The following is a 24679-nucleotide window of genomic DNA, read 5'->3' as shown; positions in this document are numbered from 1 at the left end:
GACCAATTCACCCACATCCGTTTTAAATGACATAATAATTTATACTTCTGATTCATCTCTTTTCTTTAAAAATGAGTTTAAAGGTTCAGTTGTGAAGTTTATCATTTTATAATTTATTTAGTTTTTTGTTAAAAATTGTATCTTAATGATAAGTCAATAGCTATTTTGTGGTCCACAACATGAAATAATAAAAGTGTCTGCTAAATGAATAAATGTAAATTAAAGAATCCAATTAAACGTACATAAAAAATTTAGAAACATTGGACACAACAATGTAGCACCATTGTGTAGCAGCAAGCATCACAACAAAAAAGGAACCTCAAGGAAAATGGACTAAACCAGGGATAGGCAACTCCGGTCCTGGAGGGCCACTATCTTGCAGAGTTTAGCTTCAACCCTCATAAAAACTCAGCTGCCTGTATCTATCTAGTAATCCCGAAAACACTGATTGTCTTATTCAGGTGTGTTTAATTAGGGTTGGAGCTAAACTATCGAACCAGGGTTTACAACTATGTTCTTGGCAACTTGCACACCCATTTAATTCACTACAAAGTGGACCTTGACATTGCAGGTGAGTTTATCTCTTGCTTATCGATGTACAATCTGAAGTCAAATAATCAATTTTGAGATCACAGTGCAAATTACAAATGCAACAGAGGGCAAATAAGAGATAAATGCATAAAAAGGTTTTACTGAATAGGGATCATTTTTTGGAACAGGAATGGACAACAGCCTTGAAACCATTGATCTGAAATATGTTAACTTTACCAACCCCTGGAGCCCAGGACACACACACCATTGTGCAATCAAAACTAAATAGGAAGCAGCACAAAACTGACTTAATCATTAAGACATTTACCACCACCTACTGGCAGTTTTAGCTTATTATTTAGATTATCATTTCATTAAAAAAATAATTTCATATTTTCATTTATTATTACTATTTTCATAATATAATATACATATATAACATTTTGTTATATTAATATAATATATATCTTTTTTTTTTTTTTTACAGGATTTGGTTGCTTGGGTGACGGTGGGATTCTTACACATTCCTCATTCTGAAGATATTCCCAACACAGCGACTCCAGGAAACGCAGTGGGATTCTTCCTGCGTCCCTTCAGCTTTTTCGACAAGGACCCCTCACTCGCGTCCCACAGCACGGTCATCGTGCGACCAGATGAGAAGGGCCTGCCGAAGATTCAGAGATGGACTCCAGAGGTCGTAGGTCACTGTGTCTCAAACAAGCCTTTCTATTACAATGGCACATACACTGGTGTCTAGACAGAGACTGAGCTCATTTAATATTGTGTTAATGTTTTGTGCTTTATATAAAATCATAAAAGAGCTGAAATGTGACATTAAATACTGATGGTATCAAATATTTTAAAAACCTCATGAACATCTGACTTAACTGACAACATAAACAAGATTGTTACAAACATTAAGAATATTTAAATGTTTTTTTTTCTCAATACAAATCTTACAAATAAATGTTGTATTTCAACATTATTATATTTTAATCCAGGAATCAGAAGAAAAAATATAAAATTATATTTTGCATACAAATGCAGGATTTTAAGGCAGTTTTGTACCTGTTATATTATTTTCATTACAGTTCAGCAGAATTTCTTCTTGTTTTTATAAATTAGTATGAATTAAATTCTGTACAACCAATATGACAACGTAGCTATAGTTACAATTGTATTTTACAACTGTATTTTTTATAATACAGTAAGCAACTAAGAATTGTTAAATGGATTCTGCTTATTTTTAATGAAAATAATGTAAACATGCAAATTAAGTCTTAAAATAAGTATAATTTTCCTTGTGTAAAATGTTGAAAACTTCACCTGTTGAAGTGTTTTTGAAAATAAACATGTAATAATTGAATGCTTGTGAATAATTAAATGCAATGTGAGTAGTGTGTTTATATTGGTTGTTGTGGTAACCTTGAGCAGTGGGATGAAGTGAGGACCCTTGAGTTCCATCAGTGAGAGGATGTGTCCATGGATGAGGTTTATCAGCAGAGAACATCCAGGATGGTGATGGTGTATCTGTGAGCTCACTGATCCCGGCGCTCCTGTATGGGCTCAGCATAAGTGGGAAACAGAGGCTCCTCACACAAACACACACATTCTGGAATCTCTCTGCAAACAGACCACAATTCACCTGCAGAGTCTTCCATAGAAACACAGAAGAGACGGGTGGAGAGAGTGATACAAATGACAGTAATCTGACTGATTGTAATAGTTTGATCTTTAACTCATCACATTTCAGACAGGAACCACTTTGGCAAGTTTACTTGAGTTTATTAAACAATTTTATTTTTGGCGGTATGGTTCCTTATGTGGGTTCTTTCTCTCAGAATAATTGAACATTCAAGAGCTTTGACACTAACCCCCAAAACATAGTGAGAAGTATTACTGCCTGAACCCCCCAAAACCAACCTTGTTCCAGTCCGGCAAAGAGAAAAGACAGTGTTATTGAGATATCCTTAATAAAGCCTACTGGCTGGCAAAGGGGTAGTGTGAAGACCCCCCGAATTTTTCCCTATTCCCTTCCTGCAAAAGAGAAAGTTAATGTTATAGAGATGTCCTTAATGCGGCTCATGCTAGGAGAGGGGTATTCTCCCCTCTAAAACACGAGGGAAAGAATAGCAAGTTCCCTCTTATTTAAGTAGCAGGGGTGTTCATCCTCTGCTGAAGGATGAAGAGCAGTCCCCTGCAGCCATAGCAGCAAAGGGTGTTCTCTCCAGCTGGATAGAACAGCAGTCCCTTTCTTCTGAGGGGGAGGTCGTCCCTCGCTCGAGGAATAGAACAGCGGTCACCTACAGGTATATTATTCTTCTTGTCCTCCTACTTATTCTTTATTTTATTTATGTATTAAATGTATGTTGATTGAATTATCCACTGGTTATAATCAACACTCCTATACTAGCTGTAGATCATGCTGTAGACCCAGTGCTTTAAGTGGGCCGGTACGCACCGGTACTCAGTACCGCCACTTCCAAATATAGCTTTTGAGCGTACCGCCACCTCTCCGTGCGCCCAGAACGTGCTTTTAGCGTACCGGTACGCTCATTTGGACATGTTTTAATAGAGGATTTAATCTTTTCCCTGCACTGCCGATTTAATGCAAGCTTCCTAATTCATCCCAACGTCAGCAGAAAGTACATTACCCAATTACCCATTCACCCTCAAATTATACAAGAGAATAGCGCATGTGTCGCTTTTCCCACTGTTAAGTGTCAACAATTCAACGTGGCCGGAGAAAGTGTGTGAAACTCGATGACTGACGCCTCACCAAGACTGTATGCTATAACTACAGGTCAGACTCAACCTAATGAAGTAATGCAGCTCTTTCAGGAAGCGTGACCAGACGTCCCGAAAAAATTCGGGACAGCCCCGAAATCTAAACTGTTGTCCCGACTCTGGCCCTAATTGTCCCGAAAATTATACTAAAGCAAAATACTGAGTATTTATTGTCTGATAAACATTAAAAACTGTCTGCGGAGGTTGAGTCGTCCTGCAGCCCCTGCTGGCTGCTCATTGGCTATAGCATCTTTTTTCTAAATTCTAAAAAAATACCGTAGGCGGCTAGGCACAAATTTAGATATTCATTTATCTAATTAATCTATAGCCTATGCACAAAGACAATATTATATTTTTGTCCCCTTTTTGTTTTAAAGCTTGATGAAGAGAGAGAGCGCAAGTTGCTGCAGCTGTGAGGAGGACAGTGATGCACGCATACAGGAGTGATTGACAGTTCGCGGCACTGTGTACAAAAAATACTCCGCTACACAATTTTTTCGTTATTTTCGTTTAAGCTTATTAACGTTAAGTGTAACAGAAAGGTCTGATTTACGCACTGTTACAAAAGTCATTGTTTTTTTTCTTTTTTTACAATGACATTTGAGTTCATGATTTTAATGTTGCTGTTTCTTGTTCCAGACTAAAGAGTAATGACAGACGGTTGATCTTTGAATAAAAATGTGTTTAGTTAAGGTTTGAAATTCATTATCTTTTATTATAGGCTACGAAGTCTAATATCATAAGCCCCCCATCCCGTCACCCAAGACCACATAACCCCCCCCCCCCCCCCCCCCCCGGTAATGAAATAGGCTATAATAGAGTACCTGCACCTCTTTTGGGCCACTTAAAGCACTGTGTAGACCATTACTGTGCCTGTGGAGCCTGTCCAAAATTGGTTCATGAAGACAAAACAGACATGTCAGCCGGACACTCTGCTCCTTTTAATTGCACTCACGTGGTACTCGCGTACTTTTCACAGATGAGGTAAATAGAACGTTTCGTGAGCACAGATACTTTATACTGCGCCATATATTTCAAGAATAAAGTTCAATATGATCATATGCTGTTTAAATGAGAATGTGTTCTAGTGAAATCTATATACTTGTGAAAACTCTCAAACTTTGTAAACCTTAAATGATTAGTTTTTTTTTTACAATGATTTTTATAATACACAATTTATACACATGATTTTTCATTTCAGTAAAACACTTGCTGTTAATATGGCCTATTTATGTCCTTGTTTCAAAGGTACTTAGAGTAGTGTCTCTTTATGCTAAAAAAAATATGTGAGGAGTATTGTTGGTTTCTTTTACATACTTTATTGCCAAGTATGCTTGCACATACAAGGAATTTGTTTAAGTGACATTACACAGAGACAACAACACACAGACAAAAAAAAAGCATTTGCAAATAAATAAGTGTATAAACAATTGTGCTATAAATGATAATGGAATAGGATTGAGTAAGATGCAGGGATGTACTAGAATGGAGGGATAACTAATAAATATAAGGATATTGCACATTTTTATTGCATAAGTGGAGAACATTTTACTGCACTGTTAAAAATCGCTGTAAAAAAGGCCAAATTTTGATTTGCATTAAAACGATGCATCTGGGTAATATTCATCATTTTCGAGAAGTTAGCCTGCTGCTATATATCGTAAATTAACAACGTTCAAAGTTGACACTCAGCGGCTGTGTTTCAAATCACACCCTACACCCTCATTCACTATTCCCTACATGACTTTATTAATATAGTCCACCTGACAGAGAGAATGAAAACTAATGAGTGAATTCAGACACTGATGAACGGCTGCTGTTAACGAGCAGAATCACTGAAGAAAAGAGAAACAATACAAACAGAAGTACAATACAAACTAATACTGTCTTCAGCCACAGCTTTACAAAAAATCAACTGAAGATTTAAACAATCAACAAACAGCTTTAGCAGCTTCACTCATTAATAACCAGACTGACTTTATTTCTGTCAGATCAGAGATCAGAGATCAAAAGATCTTGTTGAGAGGTACAGAAAATTAGATGATGATGTTTTACTGTTTCGTTTGTGGAGATCTTTAGTTGTGCTCCTGACCCTTGACTTTTTAACTTTGCTTTATTTGATTGCTATATGTGTATCTTTGTATAAACTGTAATTAATTTACAGCAACAAACTGTAGAAAACTGTTATTTACAGGCCAATAAATTTCTGTTTTTCTATAGTTTGTTGCCGTAAATTAATGGTTGCCAGTAAATAACTGTTTTTCTACAGTTTGTTATCATTATGTCAAACAGCAATATATTGTAAAACGTAAACGTCCGATTTACCAAATGAAAAAAAAAGTTAATTTGACTAAAATATTTGTGACATCCATAGAAAAACAGTAATGCAAATTCATACACTGATAAGGAGCGTAAATAATCAAATCAACTGTATTAATGTGTTTTTGTGGGACAACAGATGCTGGATCAGAGAATGCTGGAGAACATCAGGTTTTGTGTAACAACTTTTTTTCTTTTTTCTTTTTTTATCAAGAGTCAAATGAACCCTATAATTACAAAAAACTATATACTGCACAAAATTCTTTAGACAACTTAAAATTTTTTATAAATAACTGTTTACCAAGATTTTAATCAAACTCACGAATTCTGTATATGCATTATTTGATCGATGAATACAATGATAATATACAGTAGCATAATATCACATGATTATTTGTACAATTCTTTCATGTACCTCACAGCTCTGTTTTTTTCTTCTCCTGCTCTCTTCTTGATGTTTTCCAGTGTTTTTGCTTTTTCAGGCTCACTGATTTCCATCAGCTTCTCAGTCAGAAAATCAACATGCTGAAGTATGATCAATGAATCAGTATTAAGTGCAATCAAATCCAGAGTTTCAACACAGTTAAAAGTTTCCATCACCATCTTTACTTTCTCTTTCTCTATATTATGTAAGTCTTCTTCTAGCTTCTTGACCCAAAACACACCTTCCTTAATTTTCTTTATACTGTGATTATATTTCTTCTTTAATCCTTCATTTGTCTTTTTCTCCTTCTTTGTCTTTGTTACATATATTTTAGCTTCTTTGACGTGGTTACTGTAGTGGCATTTATTAGTACACACTGTACAGTGATTATTCTTCATCACTTTGCACCATGAGACATCAGTGACCCTCCAGCATCCTGGATAATGACAGTTCTCCTCACAGAAGGTGCAGCACATCGCCACACTGGCTACAGAACGATCAATATCAACCTTCTCTTTGTAGGTCACATCAACTTCATACTCAAAGTTCTGGTTTTCTTCAGCAACTTTCATGTTTTGTCCCACAGCTTCCTGAGCTTGTTTCAGCTCTTTTTGCTTTTGGCTGATTTTTTGATCAGTTAATTGTAGATTAGAGATATTAGTCTCCAACTGCTTCCTTTTCTGCAAAACACCTTGAGTCATCTTCAGTGTTTTTGGTTTTATGTTTTCAATAAATGTGAAAAATTTTGTAATTTCACTCAAACTGAGATCCCATGTTTGCTTTTGTGCCATCTGGTATTCTGAAAGAAATGTCTCTCCTTGACAGTTGTCAAACTGGAAAAACACTGGCTGATTCTGCTCATTTACAGCACATTTGATTTTAGCCTCTTCAACAGCCGTCAGAGCATTTTTAGGGTGAACTCCACGCGAGTGTGTGAGGAGCAAGACAATGTTTTCAGCAATATCTTCCCCAAATAAGGACTGAACCGCATCAAATATGTATGTTTGTCTGTCAGAGAGTCTATTTTGGTCTGCTTTAATCACCAGACAAACTGCATCTAGTTTATGCAAGCAGTCATCACTGCTTAAACCAAGCAAATTCCTGGCAATCTCTTTATCTTTCTCAATTCCACGTGTGTCTCCATATCCTGGAGTGTCGATGATTGTTAAATGGATTGGACTCTCTTGTAGATAAAACTCATAAACAGTGATGCTGGAGGTCTGACTGTGAACTAAAGTTCGGTCGCTCTGATCATCTGTGATCTCAAACCAAACCTTGTCTTCTCTCTGAACACCCAACATGTAGTTGATCATCACATTGATTAGTTTTGTTTTCCCTGTTCCTGTTTCTCCCACCAGCAGAATGGATTTATGGGGTTTATTTTTGTCTCTCTCCCCAAAGGTAACTTTTATGTATGGTTCAGTTGGATCACAAGAGTCTGTCCTGGGTTTCAGATGATATCGAGTAGGATTCCCCTCCTCAATTACAATACTGTCTTTGATGATTGCAACAAATATTTGTGATCCTGGTTCTGAACTGAACATTTTCTGTCTGTAATATAAAGAGGAAAAGACATTTAAAAATATATAAAATTAAAATCTTCATCAATATATATATATATATTTATATATATATATATATATATATATATATATATATATATATATATATATATATATATATATATATATATATATATATATATATTTATATATATATATATATTTATATATATATATATATATATATATATATGTGTGTGTGTGTGTGTGTGTGTGTGTGTGTGTGTGTGTGTGTGTGTGTGTGTGTTTATTTTTCAGAATAAGGGCCAGATTTATTAACAGCGTGTGCCAGTGCAAACCATATTTTGCTGTGAAAAATAAAAAATAATGAAGTCAGAATTTGGCTCAAAATTTTGGCTCAAACTGCACTCTTAACTCCTGCATCGCAATCGGCACAGAATCGCTTTTCAGCGCAAGCTGTGTGGAGAAGCCCCTCTCCACCTCCATTGTGTTGGAGAAGCAATCCCGCGTAAAATGTAGTTTGCACTCTCCAGCTCTAGGCGGGAACTCGCAGTCTTTCAGGCCAATTGTATGCAACCACTGGTGCCTAATTTTCAAGTCTGCTGGAAAATGCAGTCCAGCAGTGCTGTTGCAACCAGCAACACTACACCTACGTTGAAGAGAGTAATGTTCACTGTGAAGCTTGCACTGTGATGTACCTGAGAGAAAACAGAGATGACCATCTGATTTTCACCAGTAAGAACAAACTATTTGAAAGTTTGTTGTTTTACAGAACATAACTGTTATATATGACATGATAATAAGGCCTGAAGATTTTAAGGAAAATATAATTATATTTTCATAATGATTTTTTCCTTCTCAAATCTTGTCTGGGGTGTAAAAACACCCCTGGCCAAACGGGGTGCATCTCCTCCCCTCTTTGATAATTACTGTAGTTACCATGTTCTGAACATCGCATTCTTTCTTTTCTCCCCAGATGTAATCTATATATATATATATATATATAGTGTTTGAATAAAAATATTTGAACATTATTTATAAAAATTACCTCAAGTTAGCACCAGCAAGCTTGTTAGCTAGACAGTTAGCATCAGCTAACAATATTTACTTATTTTCAGTACGGTTATGAATAACGACCTTAATAACAATGGATGAAAAGTTTAGAGCTCTACTGATGATTAAGTAGTGTGCCCACCTTTGTGTGTGGGTCCATGTACATGCTGAATCGACAGGTAAAAAAAAGCCTCTAGTCTAAGTATTAATTTATCACCAATTAACTGTTTGACAAACACTTCCTGCTTCGGTGTCCAGATCTGAATTAAAAAAAAATCTCAAACATGCTCCGATGTACCAATCTGAATCAACCGAGTCACGAACATGCTCTGAATCAACCGAGTCGCGAACAGGCTCCGAAGTGTCTATCTGAATCAGCCGAGTCGCGAACAGGCTCCGAAGTCCCGATCTGAATCAACAGAGTCGCGAACAGGCTCCGAAGTGCCGATCTGAATCAGCCGAGTCGCGAACAGGCTCTGAATCAACCGAGTCGCGAACAGGCTCCAAAGTGTCTATCTGAATCAGCCGAGTCGCGAACAGGCTCCGAAGTCCCAATCTGAATCAACAGAGTCGCGAACAGGCTCCGAAGTGCCGATCTGAATCAACCGAGTCGCGAACAGGCTCCGAAGTGTCGATCTGAATCAGCCGAGTCGCGAACAGGCTCTGAAGTCCCGATCTGAATCAACCGAGTCGCGAACAGGCTCCGAAGTCCCAATCTGAATCAACCGAGTCGCGAACAGGCTCCGAAGCGCCGATCTGAATCAACCGAGTCGCGAACAGGCTCCGAAGTCCCGATCTGAATCAACCGAGTCGCGAACAGGCTCCGAAGCCCCGATCTGAATCAACCGAGTCGCGAACAGGCTCCGAAGTGCCGATCTGAATCAACCGAGTCGCGAACAGGGTCCGAAGTACCGATCTGAATCAACCGAGTCGCGAACAGGCTCCGAAGTGCCGATCTGAATCAACCGAGTCGCGAACAGGCTCCGAAGTGCCGATCTGAATCAACAGAGTCGCGAACAGGCTCCGAAGTGCCGATCTGAATCAACCGAGTCGCGAACAGGCTCCGAAGTGTCGATCTGAATCAGCCGAGTCGCGAACAGGCTCTGAATCAACCGAGTCGCGAACAGGCTCCGAAGTGCCGATCTGAATCAACCGAGTCGCGAACAGGCTCCGAAGTGTCGATCTGAATCAGCCGAGTCGCAAACAGGCTCTTAATCAACCGAGTCGCGAACAGGCTCCGAAGCCCCGATCTGAATCAACCGAGTCGCGAACAGGCTCCGAAGCGCCGATCTGAATCAACCGAGTCGCGAACAGGGTCCGAAGTGCCGATCTGAATCAACCGAGTCGCGAACAGGCTCCGAAGTGCCGATCTGAATCAACCGAGTCGCGAACAGGCTCCGAAGTGCCGATCTGAATCAACCGCGTCGCGAACAGGCTCCGAAGTCCTGATCTGAATCAACCGAGTCACGACCAGGCTCCGAAGTGCCGATCTGAATCAACCGAGTCGCGAACAGGCTCCGAAGTGCCGATCTGAATCAACCGAGTTGCGAACAGGCTCCGAAGTGCCGATCTGAATCATCCGAGTCGCGAACAGGCTCCGAAGTGCCGATCTGAATAACAGAGTCGCGAACAAGCTCCGAATTGCATTTACTTCCGTGTCTGTTGTGAGAGAGAGTTCAAATCAAACCAGTCTGTATATCCGGTTCGCGAACGAATCATTCAGTTCACCAAATCAAACTGAATCGTTTTAAACGGTTCACATTTCTAATACGCATTAATCCACAAATGGCTTAAGCTGTTAACTTTTTTAATGTGGCTGACACTCCCTCTGAGTTCAAACAAACCAATATCCCGGAGTAATTCATGTACTCAAACAGTACACTGATTGAACTGCTGTGATGCAAATGTATTTAAAATCTCCAAAAATGGTTAGATTAGTCATATTTACTGCAAATAAATTAAGAAAATCAAGTGTTATGTCAATTACACCAAAACACGTTTTTCTTACTTTTCCCTTCCCCCTAATTAGCTACTGATGTTTTGGCCTTAGCCCCAGATGTTTTCAAATCCTAGAAACGCCTCTGGATAACAGCATTCATTATTTTTAACAATGTCAAAGGATTATATTCTTGGCGCTTCCGAATCCACTTTTGCAAGACAGGACAATCAGTGGTTGTGTTGTCACTATTCTCTTAATGAGTCATGGGTGTGTTCTTGGGTATAACGTTCCTGTGTGTAATAAGCAAAGTTAACATGCGTTGTGGACCCGATCAGAGGGGTATTTTCTAATAACGTGCTCTTTAAATCACAAAATAAATACATAAACAAATAAAAAATATTGCGCCATTGACTTTAGACTTTTGACCAGTTTCGAGTTGGTCCAGTGGCGCTATATGCCAAAGCGTTGTTTTTTTTGTTTTTGTTTTTATTAAATTTATATAAAAGTTATATGTAAAAAAGTTATATACATTTTAGAGGACTAACAGGCGCTGGTGCCCTCAAAAGATTCCATAATAGAATTTAGACATGGAAGGGTAATATCGCGAGTGGGCGGGGCGCCGTGAGCGCTGAGTGAGTAGCAGTAATGTTAGTGAGTTGTCGTTGAAACTAAAAAAAATGGATAAAGAAAAAAAAATTATCGGGAACTATAAATAGAGAAAGAAAGATGGAAAAGGAGATGGAATGCCAAGGGATGCGACAGCAGCTAAATAAGTGGATGGTGAAAGGCAACACTCTGGATGGGTTAAATGCAGAGCACTAATTCTGAGTATGCACACTTCACTATATGTATATATAGCACAGACCTTTAAAGACAGAGAGATGTGACCCTGTAATTACATATATAGCCTATTTGTGTGTGTGCTCTTGTTTTTGTGTCATATCAGGACACAACTCTGTATAATGACATGTTTATGACACAGGTATTACAAGGAGAGGGTGACTTATGAGGACATAACCCCATTTTTCAAAACACTTATAAATCATATAGAAGATGATTTATATACTTTTTTTGAGAAGGTAAAAATGCACAAAGTTTCCTGTGAGGGTTAGGGTTAGGTGTAGGGTTGGTGAAGGGCCATAGAATATACAGTTTGTACAGTATAAAAACCATTACACCTATAGGATGAACCCACTTTTCACAAAAACAAACGTGTGTGTGTGTGTGTGTGTGCCATATTTGTACATTTTATAATCCAAAATGTTAATGCAATTTCAAGTGATGGGGTATTTACACAAATAAATTAATTAGTTACTAGTTACTTCTGTAAATTTTAAGGAGATTACTTTACTAGTTACTGCATTTGAAAAGTAACTTCACTTACTTTTTTTTCCCTATGAAATCCGTTTATTTTTTTCCCAAATTCGTTTTTTTCGTTTTCATTTTTCTGGATTAGATTTTTTCTGTTTATTTTTTTTCCTCAACTCCTTTTTAATTGTTAAATTTAATTGTATTAATTAAATACTTGTCTTTAAATTAAACCGGACTCTTATTTTGACGTGTTAACGTGAATACCTTTACAGTTCCGTGTATGTGATGTGAAGCTAGTTTTACTCAAATAAAACGGTCAAATGATCATGAAGTGAACGCAGCATGACTCTTAGTGCAGTTCTGGAAGGGGGAAAACATTTCATAAGGCTATTTTAAGAAATAATTGAATAAAATAATTTGTTTTTATGCATGTAAATATGTCAATGACTTGCTGAAGTTCATGAAAACCAGCTATGTATTAGACCCGGAAATAATGTCTCTCTCTATCTCTCTCTCTACTGTATAAAAAGTACATTAGGCTATGTATTATTATGTAAAGTATAAAATTATACACTATAATATAATATAGTATTGTATTATAGTTATTGTATCCAAGTTGTCTGTCTGGAACGCAGCATTAGGTTAACGTCAATAAACAAGCGTGTACTACAATTCATTCTATAAGGTGACATTTCAGCACTTTACAAACGGACAGCGACGTCGAGTAGCGCAATTACATTGAAATACAATGGAGAAGTACAGCAGGGAATGAAAAAATGTGTTCTGAGCCAAAGGTTTTTGCTGCATACACTCGATAGTTGCGCCCCTAAGTTGGTTTATGGCGCATATGGATATCCGCAGAGAACCATGCCCACTTTTTAGCGCTTTAAACTTTCAGCATTAACCAGTGCTGAAACAGGGGGGTTCATGACCCAAAGGTTCCAAAGCAAATTATTTCTAAAGAAATAAATACAAATAGATTTTTTTAACAACAATCCACCAATCAATACACACATAAACAGTTATAAAAAAAAGGTAATATTAATCTGTCCTTCTATTTTGTCCTACTTATGTATTTATAACAAATATAAACAAATATATATAATATATACATTATAAGACACATTTTGAAATACTAAATATCATCACTTTAATACACTGTCTACATTACTAGACTTTATAGATACATAGTCTACAGAAGAGCAAAACACATTGTAACACTACCTGTTTGTTCAAGTGCTTCTTTCTCTGCCTCTCTACAGATACTTGCAGACAGAAAGAACCAGAGTTTATTTTATACACTGGCTAACATCCATTTTCTGAAGGTCACGTGATTTGCAAGAAAGTGTCAAACCCTCCAGACCATGGCCGTGGCCAGCTATGAGGTCACCGGGGTCCGGTGTCCTGACATTTTATACCCGTCAGATTCCTACCGTTTACTGCGCATGCGCACATCAATATCGGGTCCTTTTTCTCATGCTAAACAACATTTCATGTATTTGCATAACCGTAAGGGTACTTTAATAAAAACGCAATCTAATTGGAAGAAAATAATATTTATTGTTGGTTTCCTGTAGCTGTATCCCTTCTAGCTACAACCTCGAATATATATAATATTGAGTCTAATTTAATTGATGCCACATTTTTGGGACAATAAAGCCCTCCCTACACCTACCCTTAAGCTTTTGTTTATTTACTTATTTTATTTATTTTTTTACTTAAATTTTTCTGATGTGATTTGAAATTTGAAAAGGGAGAAACATTTTCGCGGATTCGAACCCGGGTGGGTCACGTCAAAATATGCATGGCACAAACAAACTTTGATGCAATAAATAGGGTATGATTTAAAAATGAGCATCCCTCTTAAAACATCTACATTTTTGTCTCTTTTCCAAAATTTACTTTAACGTGCAGTTTGAAATCTGATGTGTGGCCTATAATGTGAAAAATACACCCACTACTTTTTCATAATCCCCATAAATCAGAGACCGTATTTGAAAATGTACACTTCCCTGTTCAAAAACCCAACCATTTTGATCATTTATGTGGCCGTGCGCATTCATATATAAATATATACATTGGCGTAAAATACAAAATTTTATTTAGAAATGTTCTTTTAGAAACATTTAAATAATTAATTACAATATGCATTTTAAAATGTAATAATCAATCTAATCTATCTTGCGCATCTTAGTTGTACATGGAAGCCGTTCCGTGCGGGGGATGTATGAGATCAGCTTTAAATTTAGTCGATTTTAAGTTGATTATTCATTATATAAAGAATAAATAATTTTTTTTTTTTTTTTTACTTTGCAACAGACTCTACATCAGGAGTATAAATAAAGGTCAAATAAGCATTTCTATCTAGGAATCACATGTTTTAAACCACTGGTGAAACCAGTTGTTTTTCCCAAACAGATCTAACGCTTCTTGCTAATCACCTGACCTTCAGCGAATGGGTGTTGACCAGTGTATAAATACAACTGGCGTTCATCCCGTCTCCGAGTATCTGGAGAGAGTCATGCCACGTTCCAGGCCAGCCTTAACCAGTGTTTTTCCAACCTTCTACCCTTGAAAGTGCACTGGAACAGCAGTCAAACCTGTGGCTTCCCACCCGTGAACTCGTACTATATCGATGTAGTAGCCTAATCCCAGTCCCGAGCTCTGACGTCACATAGTTCGCGAAACAACAATGGCAGTCCCTACGGATAATGCAAGTGGTAGGGGACACGTTGAAAAAAAAAAAAAAAATAGGACAATATAACGTTTTAACAAAATTAATAATCTAGCTACAATTCCTTACGCTCAGGACGTTTGGCGTGACTTGCCTGGAACGCTACAGTCTTTGATCGTGATTTAAATTAGTGACTTACAGTCTCAAAAAACCTGCCTGGAACACAGCATCGGAGAAAGAAGCAGTTGAACAGACAGGTAATGTTGTAAGTTAGTGTATTTTGCTGTTCTGTAGCCTCTGTGTCTGTTATTATATTGTAATGCTTTTTAGTTTCTCATATTGGCTTACTGTATATGTCACTGTAAATGATTCTAGATATTTGTCAGTATTGTTTTTAATAAATAAATAGGTAGAAAAAAATGATAGATGGGAAGTTCCCAAGTATGTTTTTTTAATAATACTAATTATGTGTACAGCTTGGTCAGTTACTGTTTGGTCATATGTCTTTAAGTTTTTAAAAACAATAATTAAATGTGCTTATACAGTGTTTTTCGACACACTGATTGGTTACATTGAAGACTACAAACCACAAATCCAGAGTCATGGCATATTCTACTGAAAGGTAGGACTAGTAGCCACTGTAATTTCAGTATTTAGGTGTTTTTGTCTATAGAGCTTTTAAATTTTATTTTACCAGTTGTTCCTATTTTTGTTAAACATATGTTAAAATGATAATGTAGTATAAACATTTCCCTGCTATTCACATGACTTAAATATAGCTACAGTCCAGTGTTGGGGGTAACGAGTTACAAAGTAACAGATTACAGTAACTGTATTATTTTTGAGTAATGAAGTAAAGTAACGGATTACCCTAATAATATTGTTAACTACACTACTTTACTAGACTATAGTAACGCGCTGTCCTGCGTTACTCAAGCCGTGTTTGCCTGTGTGTAAAGTTCTGGGCCGGGTTTCCAGATAATGATTGATCTTAGCGCTTAAGAGCGTTTTCTACGAGTAATTTTACGATCGTTCGTTATTGTTTCACTTGCGTTTCCCAACAATCACGTAGCTGTACTTTAAGTGCTGCTTAGAGGAGTCGCTGTCCGTTTGTCAAGTGCTGAAATGTCACCTTATAGAATGAATCGTAATTGTAGTACACGCTCGTTTATTGACGTTAACCTAATGCTGCGTTCCAGACAGACAATTGGATACAATAACTATAATACAATACTATATTTTATTATAGTGTATAATGTTATACTTTACATAATAATATATAATGTATTTTTTATACAGTAGAGAGAGAGAGAGAGAGAGAGAGAGAGAGAGAGAGAGAGACGTTATTTCCGGGTCTAATACATACATAGCTGGTTTTCATGCACTTCAGCAAGTCATTGACATATTTACATGCATAAAAACAACTTATTTTATTCAATTATTTCTTAAAATAGCCTTATGAAATGTTTTTCCCCCTCCAAAACTGTACTGAGAGTCATGATGCGTTCACTTCATGAGCGTTTGACGGTTTGATTTGAGTAAAACTAGCGTCACATCACATACACGGAACTGTAAAGGTATTCACGTAAACACATCAAAATAAGAGTCCGGTTTAATTTAAAGACAAGTATTTGATTAATAAAATTAAATTTAACCATTAAAATGGAGTTGAGAAAAAAATAAACAGAAAAATGGAATCCAGAAAAATTGAAACGCAAAAACGGAATTTGGAAAAATATTCAACCGAATTTGGGAAAAAATAAACGGATTTCATAAGGCTCTAAAAAAAGTAAAGTAATAAAATGTATTTTAAAATGTATTATGCTGTTATTTATATTATTTACATGTTGTTTTCTCCACAGACAAAAAAAAGAATCAAGTTTGTACAAATTTCATGCAATCATCAAAGAAAGTATTGTAACTGAGGAGGGGCCTCCTACTCGATATCATCTGAAACCGAGGACAGACTCTCGTGATCCATCTAAACCATACATAAAAGTTACCTTTGGGGAGAGACACACAAAGAAACTCCATAAAACCATTCTGCTGGTGGGAGGAACAGGAACAGGGAAAACAACCCTGATCGATGTGATGATCAACTACATGTTGGGTGTTCAGAGAGAAGACAAGGTTTGGTTTGAGATCACAGATGATCAGAGCTACTACTCACAAGTTCATACTCAGACCAGACGCATCACTGTTTATGAGTTTTATCTACAAGAGAGTCCAATCCATTTAACAATCATCGACACTCCAGGATATGGAGACACTCATGGAGTTGAGAAAGATAAAGAGATTGCTGAGAGTTTGCTCAGTTTAAGTAAATCTGCTGAAGGTATTCATAAAATACATGCAGTGTGTCTGGTGATTAAAGCAACCCAGACTCGAATATCTGAAAGAGAATTATACATATTTGATGCTGTTCAGTCTTTATTTGGAAGAGATATTGCTGAAAACATCATCTTGGTCCTCACACATTCACGTGGAACTATCCCTAAAAATATCCTGACCGCTGTTAAAGAGGCTAAAATCAAGTGTGCAGTAAATCAGCAGAATCAGCCGGTGTATTTCCTGTTCGACAACTGTCAGACAGAACCTGCTGATGAAACTAATGAAATGCTGAAACAATCATGGGATCTAACTTTCACAGAAATTACAGGATTTTTCACATTTATTGAAAACATGAAAGCAAAATCACTGAAGATGACTCAAGATGTTTTGCAGAAAAGGAAGCAGTTGGAGACAAATATCTCTGATCTACAATCACTTAATCAAAAGATTGACACAAAGCAAAATGAGCTGAAACAAGCTCAGGAAGCTGTGGAGCAAAACAAGAAAGATGCTGAAGAAAACAAGAACTTTGAGTATGAAGTTGATGTGGTCTACATAGAGAAGGTAGATATTGATCGTTCTGTAGCCAGTGTGGCGATGTGCTGCACCTTCTGTAGGGAGAACTGTCATTATCCAGGATGCTGGTGGTGCTGTGGTCTCTCATGGTGTAAAGTCATGAAGAATCATTACTGTACAGTGTGTACTAATAAATGCCACTACAGCAAACATGTCAAAGAAGCAAAAATATATGAAACAAAGATGAAGAGGGAAAAAATGACAGATGAAGATTTAAAAAATAAATATAATGACAGTATAATCAAAATTAAGGAAGGTGAGTCTCTGGCCAAGAAGCTGGAAGAAGAACTACACATATTAGAGATTGAGAAAGTATACCTGGTGATGGAAGCTTATCACTGTGTGGATATTCTGGACTTGATCGCACTGAACACTGATTCTGTGTTCACACTTCAGCATTTTGATTTTCTGATTGAGAAGCTGAAGGAAATCTGTAAGTCTGGAAAGGCTGAAACACTGGAAAAGAAAAAAAAGAGAGCAAGAGAAGAAAAAAACAAAGTGCTTAAATACATGAAAACATGTTAAATCAGATATAGTGAGCTGTGAAGGTATCTTTCTGTGATATAATGCTACATATATTATCATTGTATTCATGAAAGCAGTGTTCATATACATAATTTGTAAGAGTGACTAAAGCCTTGCTAAATATAACAATTTAGCCAATTGTTTGTGTTGACTAGCCCTTTACCAGTCACCCCCCATTTTTTTGGCATGGAGACAGAAATGACATACCCAAAATAAAAAGGTTTCTACTCATGATTCTTTCTGTCTAGATACATAATCATCATTTGTTCACAAAGCTGACATTTCAAAGTTTACTGTTCAGGAATCATTCAGACTGCTATGATAATATAGATATATAAGCTCAAACATAAAAATAAAAATATTAAAAACATATTTTTTTAATGTATTAAAAAATTGTTGATGTACTGTAGGATATGAGTTTAGAAACACCGTCTAGTTAAAGCCACAAGTCTACCAAAGCTTCATTTGAAAATTTCATAATCTAAACTGTAAAACTGTGAATTTTATGAAATATTTTCTAAGGCCATGTCATGTGTGTTTTTAGAGAAGGCTAATCTGATTGATTTATGGCACTTGTCAACTCTGTAAGATCATGTGAAGATGTTCTGTGTGCTCTGTCTGTATTTTTGGCTCTGAATACTCCCCCATTCATGATTCTATTGTTCTCACAAAACAAGTCTTTCCACACCCAGGTATGACACATTATCTGCATTATTCTTTTGCTTTTATTCCCCCTTTACTAGCCTTTGTTGTGGTATTTCAAGCTTTACAAAGCCAACAAGCTGCTATCTCACTTCAGTCTCAGTATGCATTTAGCCCTTATTTATCAAAAGTCTTACTAAAAAAATACAACAAAACATTTTCTTACGACCTTAGATGAATTATTGAGACAAAAATGCATTATGAAGAATAAATGCACCTGCTATTAGTAGAATTAGAGCTAATGTTAGCATTAAGCTACATCAGACAATTTATGAAATTATTAGTACACTTTTACTCAAAACTCACTTTAAACCCCGATTGAGTTTTTGTAATAACTTCCTTTTGCGATCACGGGTGGAATTTGGTTGTTTACTGTTGTAAAAATATGCTATTTTTAGCCTTTTACATCGCTGCACAAGTTAGCATTTCAGATGTACATTTTCAATTTTTTTTATAAAAATGCCCCAGATCTCCAAAAAATCTCATACCAAGCTTTACTATCGTAATCGCGGGTTTATTATTCATATATTTCGCATGTACAGAAGAGTATCAGTGTTGTTATGGGCAGATATGAACCAGGGAGTTTACAGGAAGCATGTGACATGATGTGGCGGTGTCCGGTTATAACACTCTAAAGATTGACAAGGCGAAGGCAAGATGGACGCCAGCACAGCGCCACAGCAAAAAGTGGTCATCAACCCAGCGCCACGATGCAAGATGGCCGCCAGCTCAACGCCAACACCCAAGATGGCCGCTGAGACATTTTTGGATTATTTCTCCATGCTGTCACAAAACCTAGTAATTCCCAGGAGTGTTCACGTCACGTCTACTGATCCAGAGACTGTTCACGTCACGTAGGCTGGGCCAACACCACAGTAAAAGATGGCCACCAGCCCAGAGCCACTGCAGAGGATGGCAGCTACAGTGGAATTTCCTTAGTTGAGTCAGGTTCCCGTTGACCCTCCAGAGTTGAGTCAGGTTTCCGTTGACCCTCCAGAGTCGAGTCAGGCTCCAGTTGACCATCCAGAGTCGAGTCAGGTTCCAGTTGACCATCCAGAGTCGAGTCAGGTTCCAGTTGACCATCCAGAGTCAAGTCATGTTCCAGTTGACCCTCCAGAATCGAGTCAGTTTCCTGTTGACCTTCCAGAGTCGAGTCAGGTGCCAGTTGACTTTCCAGAGTTGAGTCAGGTTCCGGTTGATCCTCCAGAGTCGAGTCAGGTGCTCGTGAACCCTCCAGAGTCAAGTCAGGTGCCCGTGGACCCTCCAGAGTCAGGGTTAGTCACCGTCGACCTTCCAGAGTCAGGGCTAGTCACCATCAACCTTCCAGAGTCAGGGTCAGTCACTGTTGACCTTCCAGAGTTAGGGATAGTTCCTGTTGACCCTCCAGAGTTGAGTCAGGTGCCCGTGGACCCTCCAGAGTCAAGGTTAGTCACCGTCGACCTTCCAGAGTCAGGGCTAGTCACCATCGACCTTCCAGAGTCAGGGTCAGTCACTGTTGACCTTCCAGAGTCAGGGCTAGTTCCTGTTGACCCTCCAGAGTCAAGTCAGGTGCTCGTGGACCCTCCAGAGTCGAGTCAGGTGCTCGGGGACCCTCCAGAGTAAGGGTTAGTCACCGTTGACCTTCCAGAGTCATGGTCAGCCACCGTTGACCTTCCAGAGTCAGGGCTAGTCACCATCGACCTTCCAGAGTCAGGGCTAGTCACCATCGACCTTCCAGAGTCAGGGTCAGTCACTGTTGACCTTCCAGAGTCAGGGATAGTTCCTGTGGACCCTCCAGAGTTGAGTCAGGTGCCCGTGGACCCTCCAGAGTCAGGGTTAGTCACCGTCGACCTTCCAGAGTAAGGGTCAGTCACTGTTGACCTTCCAGAGTCAGGGCTAGTTCCTGTTGACCCTCCAGAGTCAAGTCAGGTGCTTGTGGACCCTCCAGAGTCGAGTCAGGTGCTCAGGGACCCTCCAGAGTAAGGGTTAGTCACCGTCGACCTTCCAGAGTCATGGTCAGCCACCGTTGACCTTCCAGAGTCAGGGCTAGTCACCGTCGACCTTCCAGAGTCAGGGCTAGTCACCATCGACCTTCCAGAGTCAGGGCCAGTCACTGTTGACCTTCCAGAGTCAGGGATAGTTCCTGTTGACCCTCCAGAGTTGAGTCAGGTGCCCGTGGACCCTCTAGAGTCAGGGTTAGTCACCGTCGACCTTCCAGAGTCAGGGCTAGTCACCATCGACCTTCCAGAGTCAGGGTCAGTCACTGTTGACCTTCCAGAGTCAGGGCTAGTTCCTGTTGACCCTCCAGAGTCGAGTCAGGTGCTCGGGGACCCTCCAGAGTAAGGGTTAGTCACCGTCGACCTTCCAGAGTCATGGTCAGCCACCGTTGACCTTCCAGAGTCAGGGCTAGTTCCAGTTGACCTTCCAAAGTCGAGTCAGGTGCTCATGGACCCTCCAGAGTCGAGTCAGGTGCTCGTGGACCCTCCAGAGTCAGGGTTAGTCACCGTTGACCTTCCAGAGTCAGGACTAGTCACCATTGAACTTCCAGAGTCAGGGCTAGTCACCGTGGACCTTCCAGAGTCAAGGCTAGTCACCGTTGACCTTCCAGAGTCAAGTCTAGTTACTGGTGATCTTCAAGGACAGAGTCAAGTTACTGGTGATATTCAAGGACAGAGTCAAGTCACTGGTGATCTTCAAGGACAGAGTCAAATCATCGATGATCTTCAGGGACAGAGTCAAGTCACCGGTGATCTTCAAGGACCGAGTCAAGTCACCGGGGTTCTTCATGGGAGAATTCAAGAATACAAAGGCAAGTCACCATCAATCTTCATGAACAAGGGCAAGTCACCATTGATCTTCATGAACAAATACAAGTCACCAATGATTTTCATGAACAAATGCAAGTCACCAATAATCTTCATGAGCAGAGTCAGGTCAGCATTGATCTTCTGGAACCCAGTAGTAACACCATGGGAGTACCAGAGTCTCGTCATTTCTATGTTGTAATACCAGAGCTGTTCCATATCTCTGCTACACTACTAGAGTCTCCCCTCGGCTCGGCTGATCTACCAGAGTCTCTAATCACCTCTGCGGAACTTCCTGAGTCTCGTCATGTCTCAGTCGAACTCTCTGAGCACCCGACTGATCCTGTTGTGGCCATGGTGGCTACCCGTAAGTTGTTCATGTTCTTTGTTTCAGACTTGCCCAACCAGACTTGTCCTCCGGCCCATTCGACCACACGAAGGTGGTGGTCTTCTGGTTCCCCCTTTGGGGCGCCTGTTTCGGCCGCACGGATGTGGTGGTCTTCTGCTCTGCCCTGGGGGGCGTCTGGTTCGGCCGCACGGATGTGGTGGTCTTCTGCTCCGCCCTGGGAGACGTCTGTTTGGACCGCAAGGATGTGGTGGTCGCTGCTCCGCCCTGGGGGGCGTATGTTTCGGCCGCATGGATGTGGTGGTCTTCTGCTCCACACTGGAGAGCGTCTGTTCTGACCGCACGGATGTGGTGGTCTTCTGCTCCACCCTGGTGTGCGCCATGTGATGTCCTTCTTGGACTTGTGTTTTTGTGTTTGTTTGTTTTTTTTCTTCTGTCTGTTTTCCTCCTATGGACCTGGCCCTCCGTCCCTCCCCCTGAACCTCCGCCGGTCCACTTCCCTCCCGGGTTTCATGTCTGTGTCTTTCATTCTGTTTCCCTCTAAGGACCTGGCCCTCCGTCCCTCCCCCTGATCTTCCGCCGGTCCACCACCCTCCTGGACTCCTTGTTTTGTGTTGCACTTCTCTTGTCTCTGTTTCCCCATTCTACCTGGTCCTCTTGTCTCTGTTTTCCTCATTTTACCTGGCCCTCCGTCCCTCCCCCTGGTCCTCCGCTGCTCCACCTCCCTCCTGGTCTCTTTGTGTGTTTGGTTTTCCCTTGGGTTTGGGTGGAGCATCTGGCAGCTATTCTGTGGAGGAGGGAGTAATGTCACGCTGTCTAGTCTCTGTTTCCCTGGGTGTCCACTAGTGGGCTCACTTCCCTTCAGGCACTTCACCGTAGGCACTAGAATTCCTCTAGTCTTGTCCTGTCATCACAGTAATTGCACTCCTGTTAATTGTTAATTGCACCAGGTGCAGTCACTTTATTGTCATTAGCCTCCCTATAAATACCAGTCTTATCCTGTTGTTTGTATGGAATCCTTACCCTTCATGTATCCAGCATTCCCGTTCCCCGAGATTCTTCCCAGTCTGCTCGTCCTCCCTTTCCTGTTCCTTTCCTTTTGTTTGTTTATTTTGGACTGTCTTTTTGGTGTTGACCTTTGCTTGTTTCTGACTACGATTTGGATTACCCTATAATAAATACATCTGCATTTGGATCTCTCGCTCTCCCTGTGTCTCTCTGGATACACGATCGTCACAATTTGTTCAGGAACAATATTCATATGTCCATTTACATCCAGATACTGGAATAGTGAAAGTCTGTCTTGGTCTTGGGTGCGTTTCTTTAAAGCAACTTTGGTCACAAGTTCCATCATTACTAATACTGTTTAATAGAACTTGCAGCCATAGCCAACGATACTTTTTGGGAAATGCACCCCTGAACAATGATGTTAAGTGCTTACTGCATCTTGTGTTTGTTGTTTTCACTAATTCCTTGTTAGTTATTAGTCATGCAGTTACATAAAATTTCCTCTAAAGTATATTGGACATATTTCTGTCATTGTTTAATAAATCTGCACATGGGTCCCGCCTGACAAGTTCCTATATCTTTGGTAAATGAAATTGGTCTGTCTTTTTTAGTACTTCACAGAATGTCACGCTCCACAAACACAAAAAAAAACAGCCTTTGTTTGTGTAACTACAGGTGCTTCTAAATAAATTAGAATGCCGTGGAAAAGTTCATTTATTTCATTAATTCAACTTAAATTGTGAAACCAGTGAATTAAATAAATCAGTGCACATAGACTGAAGTAGTTTAAGTTTTGGTTCTTTTAATTGTGATGATTTTTGGCACACATTTAAAACAAACACCCACCAATTCACAACAAATCTCAACAAATTAGAATACTTCTTAAGACCAATAAAAAAAATATATATAATTGTTAGCCTTCTGATAAGTATGTTCATTTACTGTACATGTACTCAATACTTGGTAGGGGCTCATTTTGCTTTAATAACTGCCTCAATTCGGCGTGTCATGGAGATGATCATTATGTGGCACTGCTGAAGTGGTCTGGAAGCCCAGTTTTCTTTGACAGTGGCCTTCAGCTCATCTGCATTGTTTGCTCTCTTGTTTCTCATCTTCCTCTTGACAATAGCCCATAGATTATCTCTGGGGCTCAGGTCTGGTGAGTTTGCTGGCCAGTCAAGCACACCAACACCATGGTCATTTAACAAACTTTTGATGCTTTGTCAGTGTGGGCAGGTGCCAAATCCTGTTGGAAAATGAAATCAGCATCTTCAAAAAGCTGGTCAGCAGAATAGTGTGAGTGATAGAAGAGTGCTCAAAGATTTCTTGTTAAATGGTGCAGTGACTTTGGTTTCCAAAACACACAATGGACCAACACCAGCAGATGACATCACAGACTGTGAAAACTTAACACTGGACTTCAAGCAACTTGAGCTATGAGCTTCTACACCCTTCCTCTAGACTCTAGGACATTGGTTTCCAAATGAAACACAAAACTTGCTCTCATCAGAAAAGACTTTGGACCACTGGCAACAACAGTCCAGTTCTTCTTCTCCTTAGCCCAGGTAAGATGCCTCTGACATTGTCTGTGGTTCAGGAGTGGCTTAAAAAGAGTCTTAACCATGATTGTGTAGCCTAGTAAACCAAACTGAGAGACCATTTTGAAGGCTCAGAAACCTTTGCAGCTGTTTTGAATTAATTAGCTGATTGGGATGTCACCATATTCTAATTTGTTGAGATAGTGATTTGGTGTGTTTTTGTTAAATTTAAGCCAAAATCATCACAATTAAAAGAACAAAAGATGTAATATACTTCAGTCTGTGTGTATTGAATTTATTTAATACATG

The 24679-nt window shown here is 39.3% G+C and overlaps 2 protein-coding genes and 1 long non-coding RNA gene across 3 annotated transcripts; 2 read left to right on the top strand and 1 right to left on the bottom strand.

Annotated features, from left to right (window-relative positions):
- The first annotated feature begins 227 nt into the window (after positions 1-227).
- LOC113076594 (uncharacterized) lies at positions 228-1937 on the top strand. The gene is made up of 2 exons (XR_003281208.1): positions 228-571; positions 1019-1937. It is a non-coding gene; the product is annotated as an uncharacterized LOC113076594 (long non-coding RNA).
- Positions 1938-6027: 4090 nt separating this feature from the next.
- LOC113076591 (uncharacterized) lies at positions 6028-13185 on the bottom strand. The gene is made up of 2 exons (XM_026249281.1): positions 13112-13185; positions 6028-7612 (listed from the first exon to the last, which is right to left on the bottom strand). Exon 2 carries the CDS (start codon positions 7603-7605, stop codon positions 6028-6030), a length of 1578 nt encoding a protein of 525 aa, XP_026105066.1. The 5' UTR covers positions 7606-7612; positions 13112-13185.
- Positions 13186-15103: 1918 nt separating this feature from the next.
- Positions 15104-18286, top strand: LOC113076592 (uncharacterized). Its single transcript, XM_026249282.1, has 2 exons — positions 15104-15183; positions 16424-18286. Exons 1-2 carry the CDS (start codon positions 15164-15166, stop codon positions 17991-17993), a joined length of 1590 nt encoding a protein of 529 aa, XP_026105067.1. The 5' UTR covers positions 15104-15163; the 3' UTR covers positions 17994-18286.
- Positions 18287-24679: the final 6393 nt, after the last annotated feature.

This window comes from Carassius auratus, unplaced genomic scaffold (genome assembly GCF_003368295.1).
Source record: "Carassius auratus strain Wakin unplaced genomic scaffold, ASM336829v1 scaf_tig00020786, whole genome shotgun sequence".
Taxonomy (NCBI): domain Eukaryota; kingdom Metazoa; phylum Chordata; class Actinopteri; order Cypriniformes; family Cyprinidae; genus Carassius; species Carassius auratus.
The sequence above is the reverse complement of the archived record's forward strand: the minus strand, read 5'-3'. Positions and strand labels throughout refer to the sequence as shown.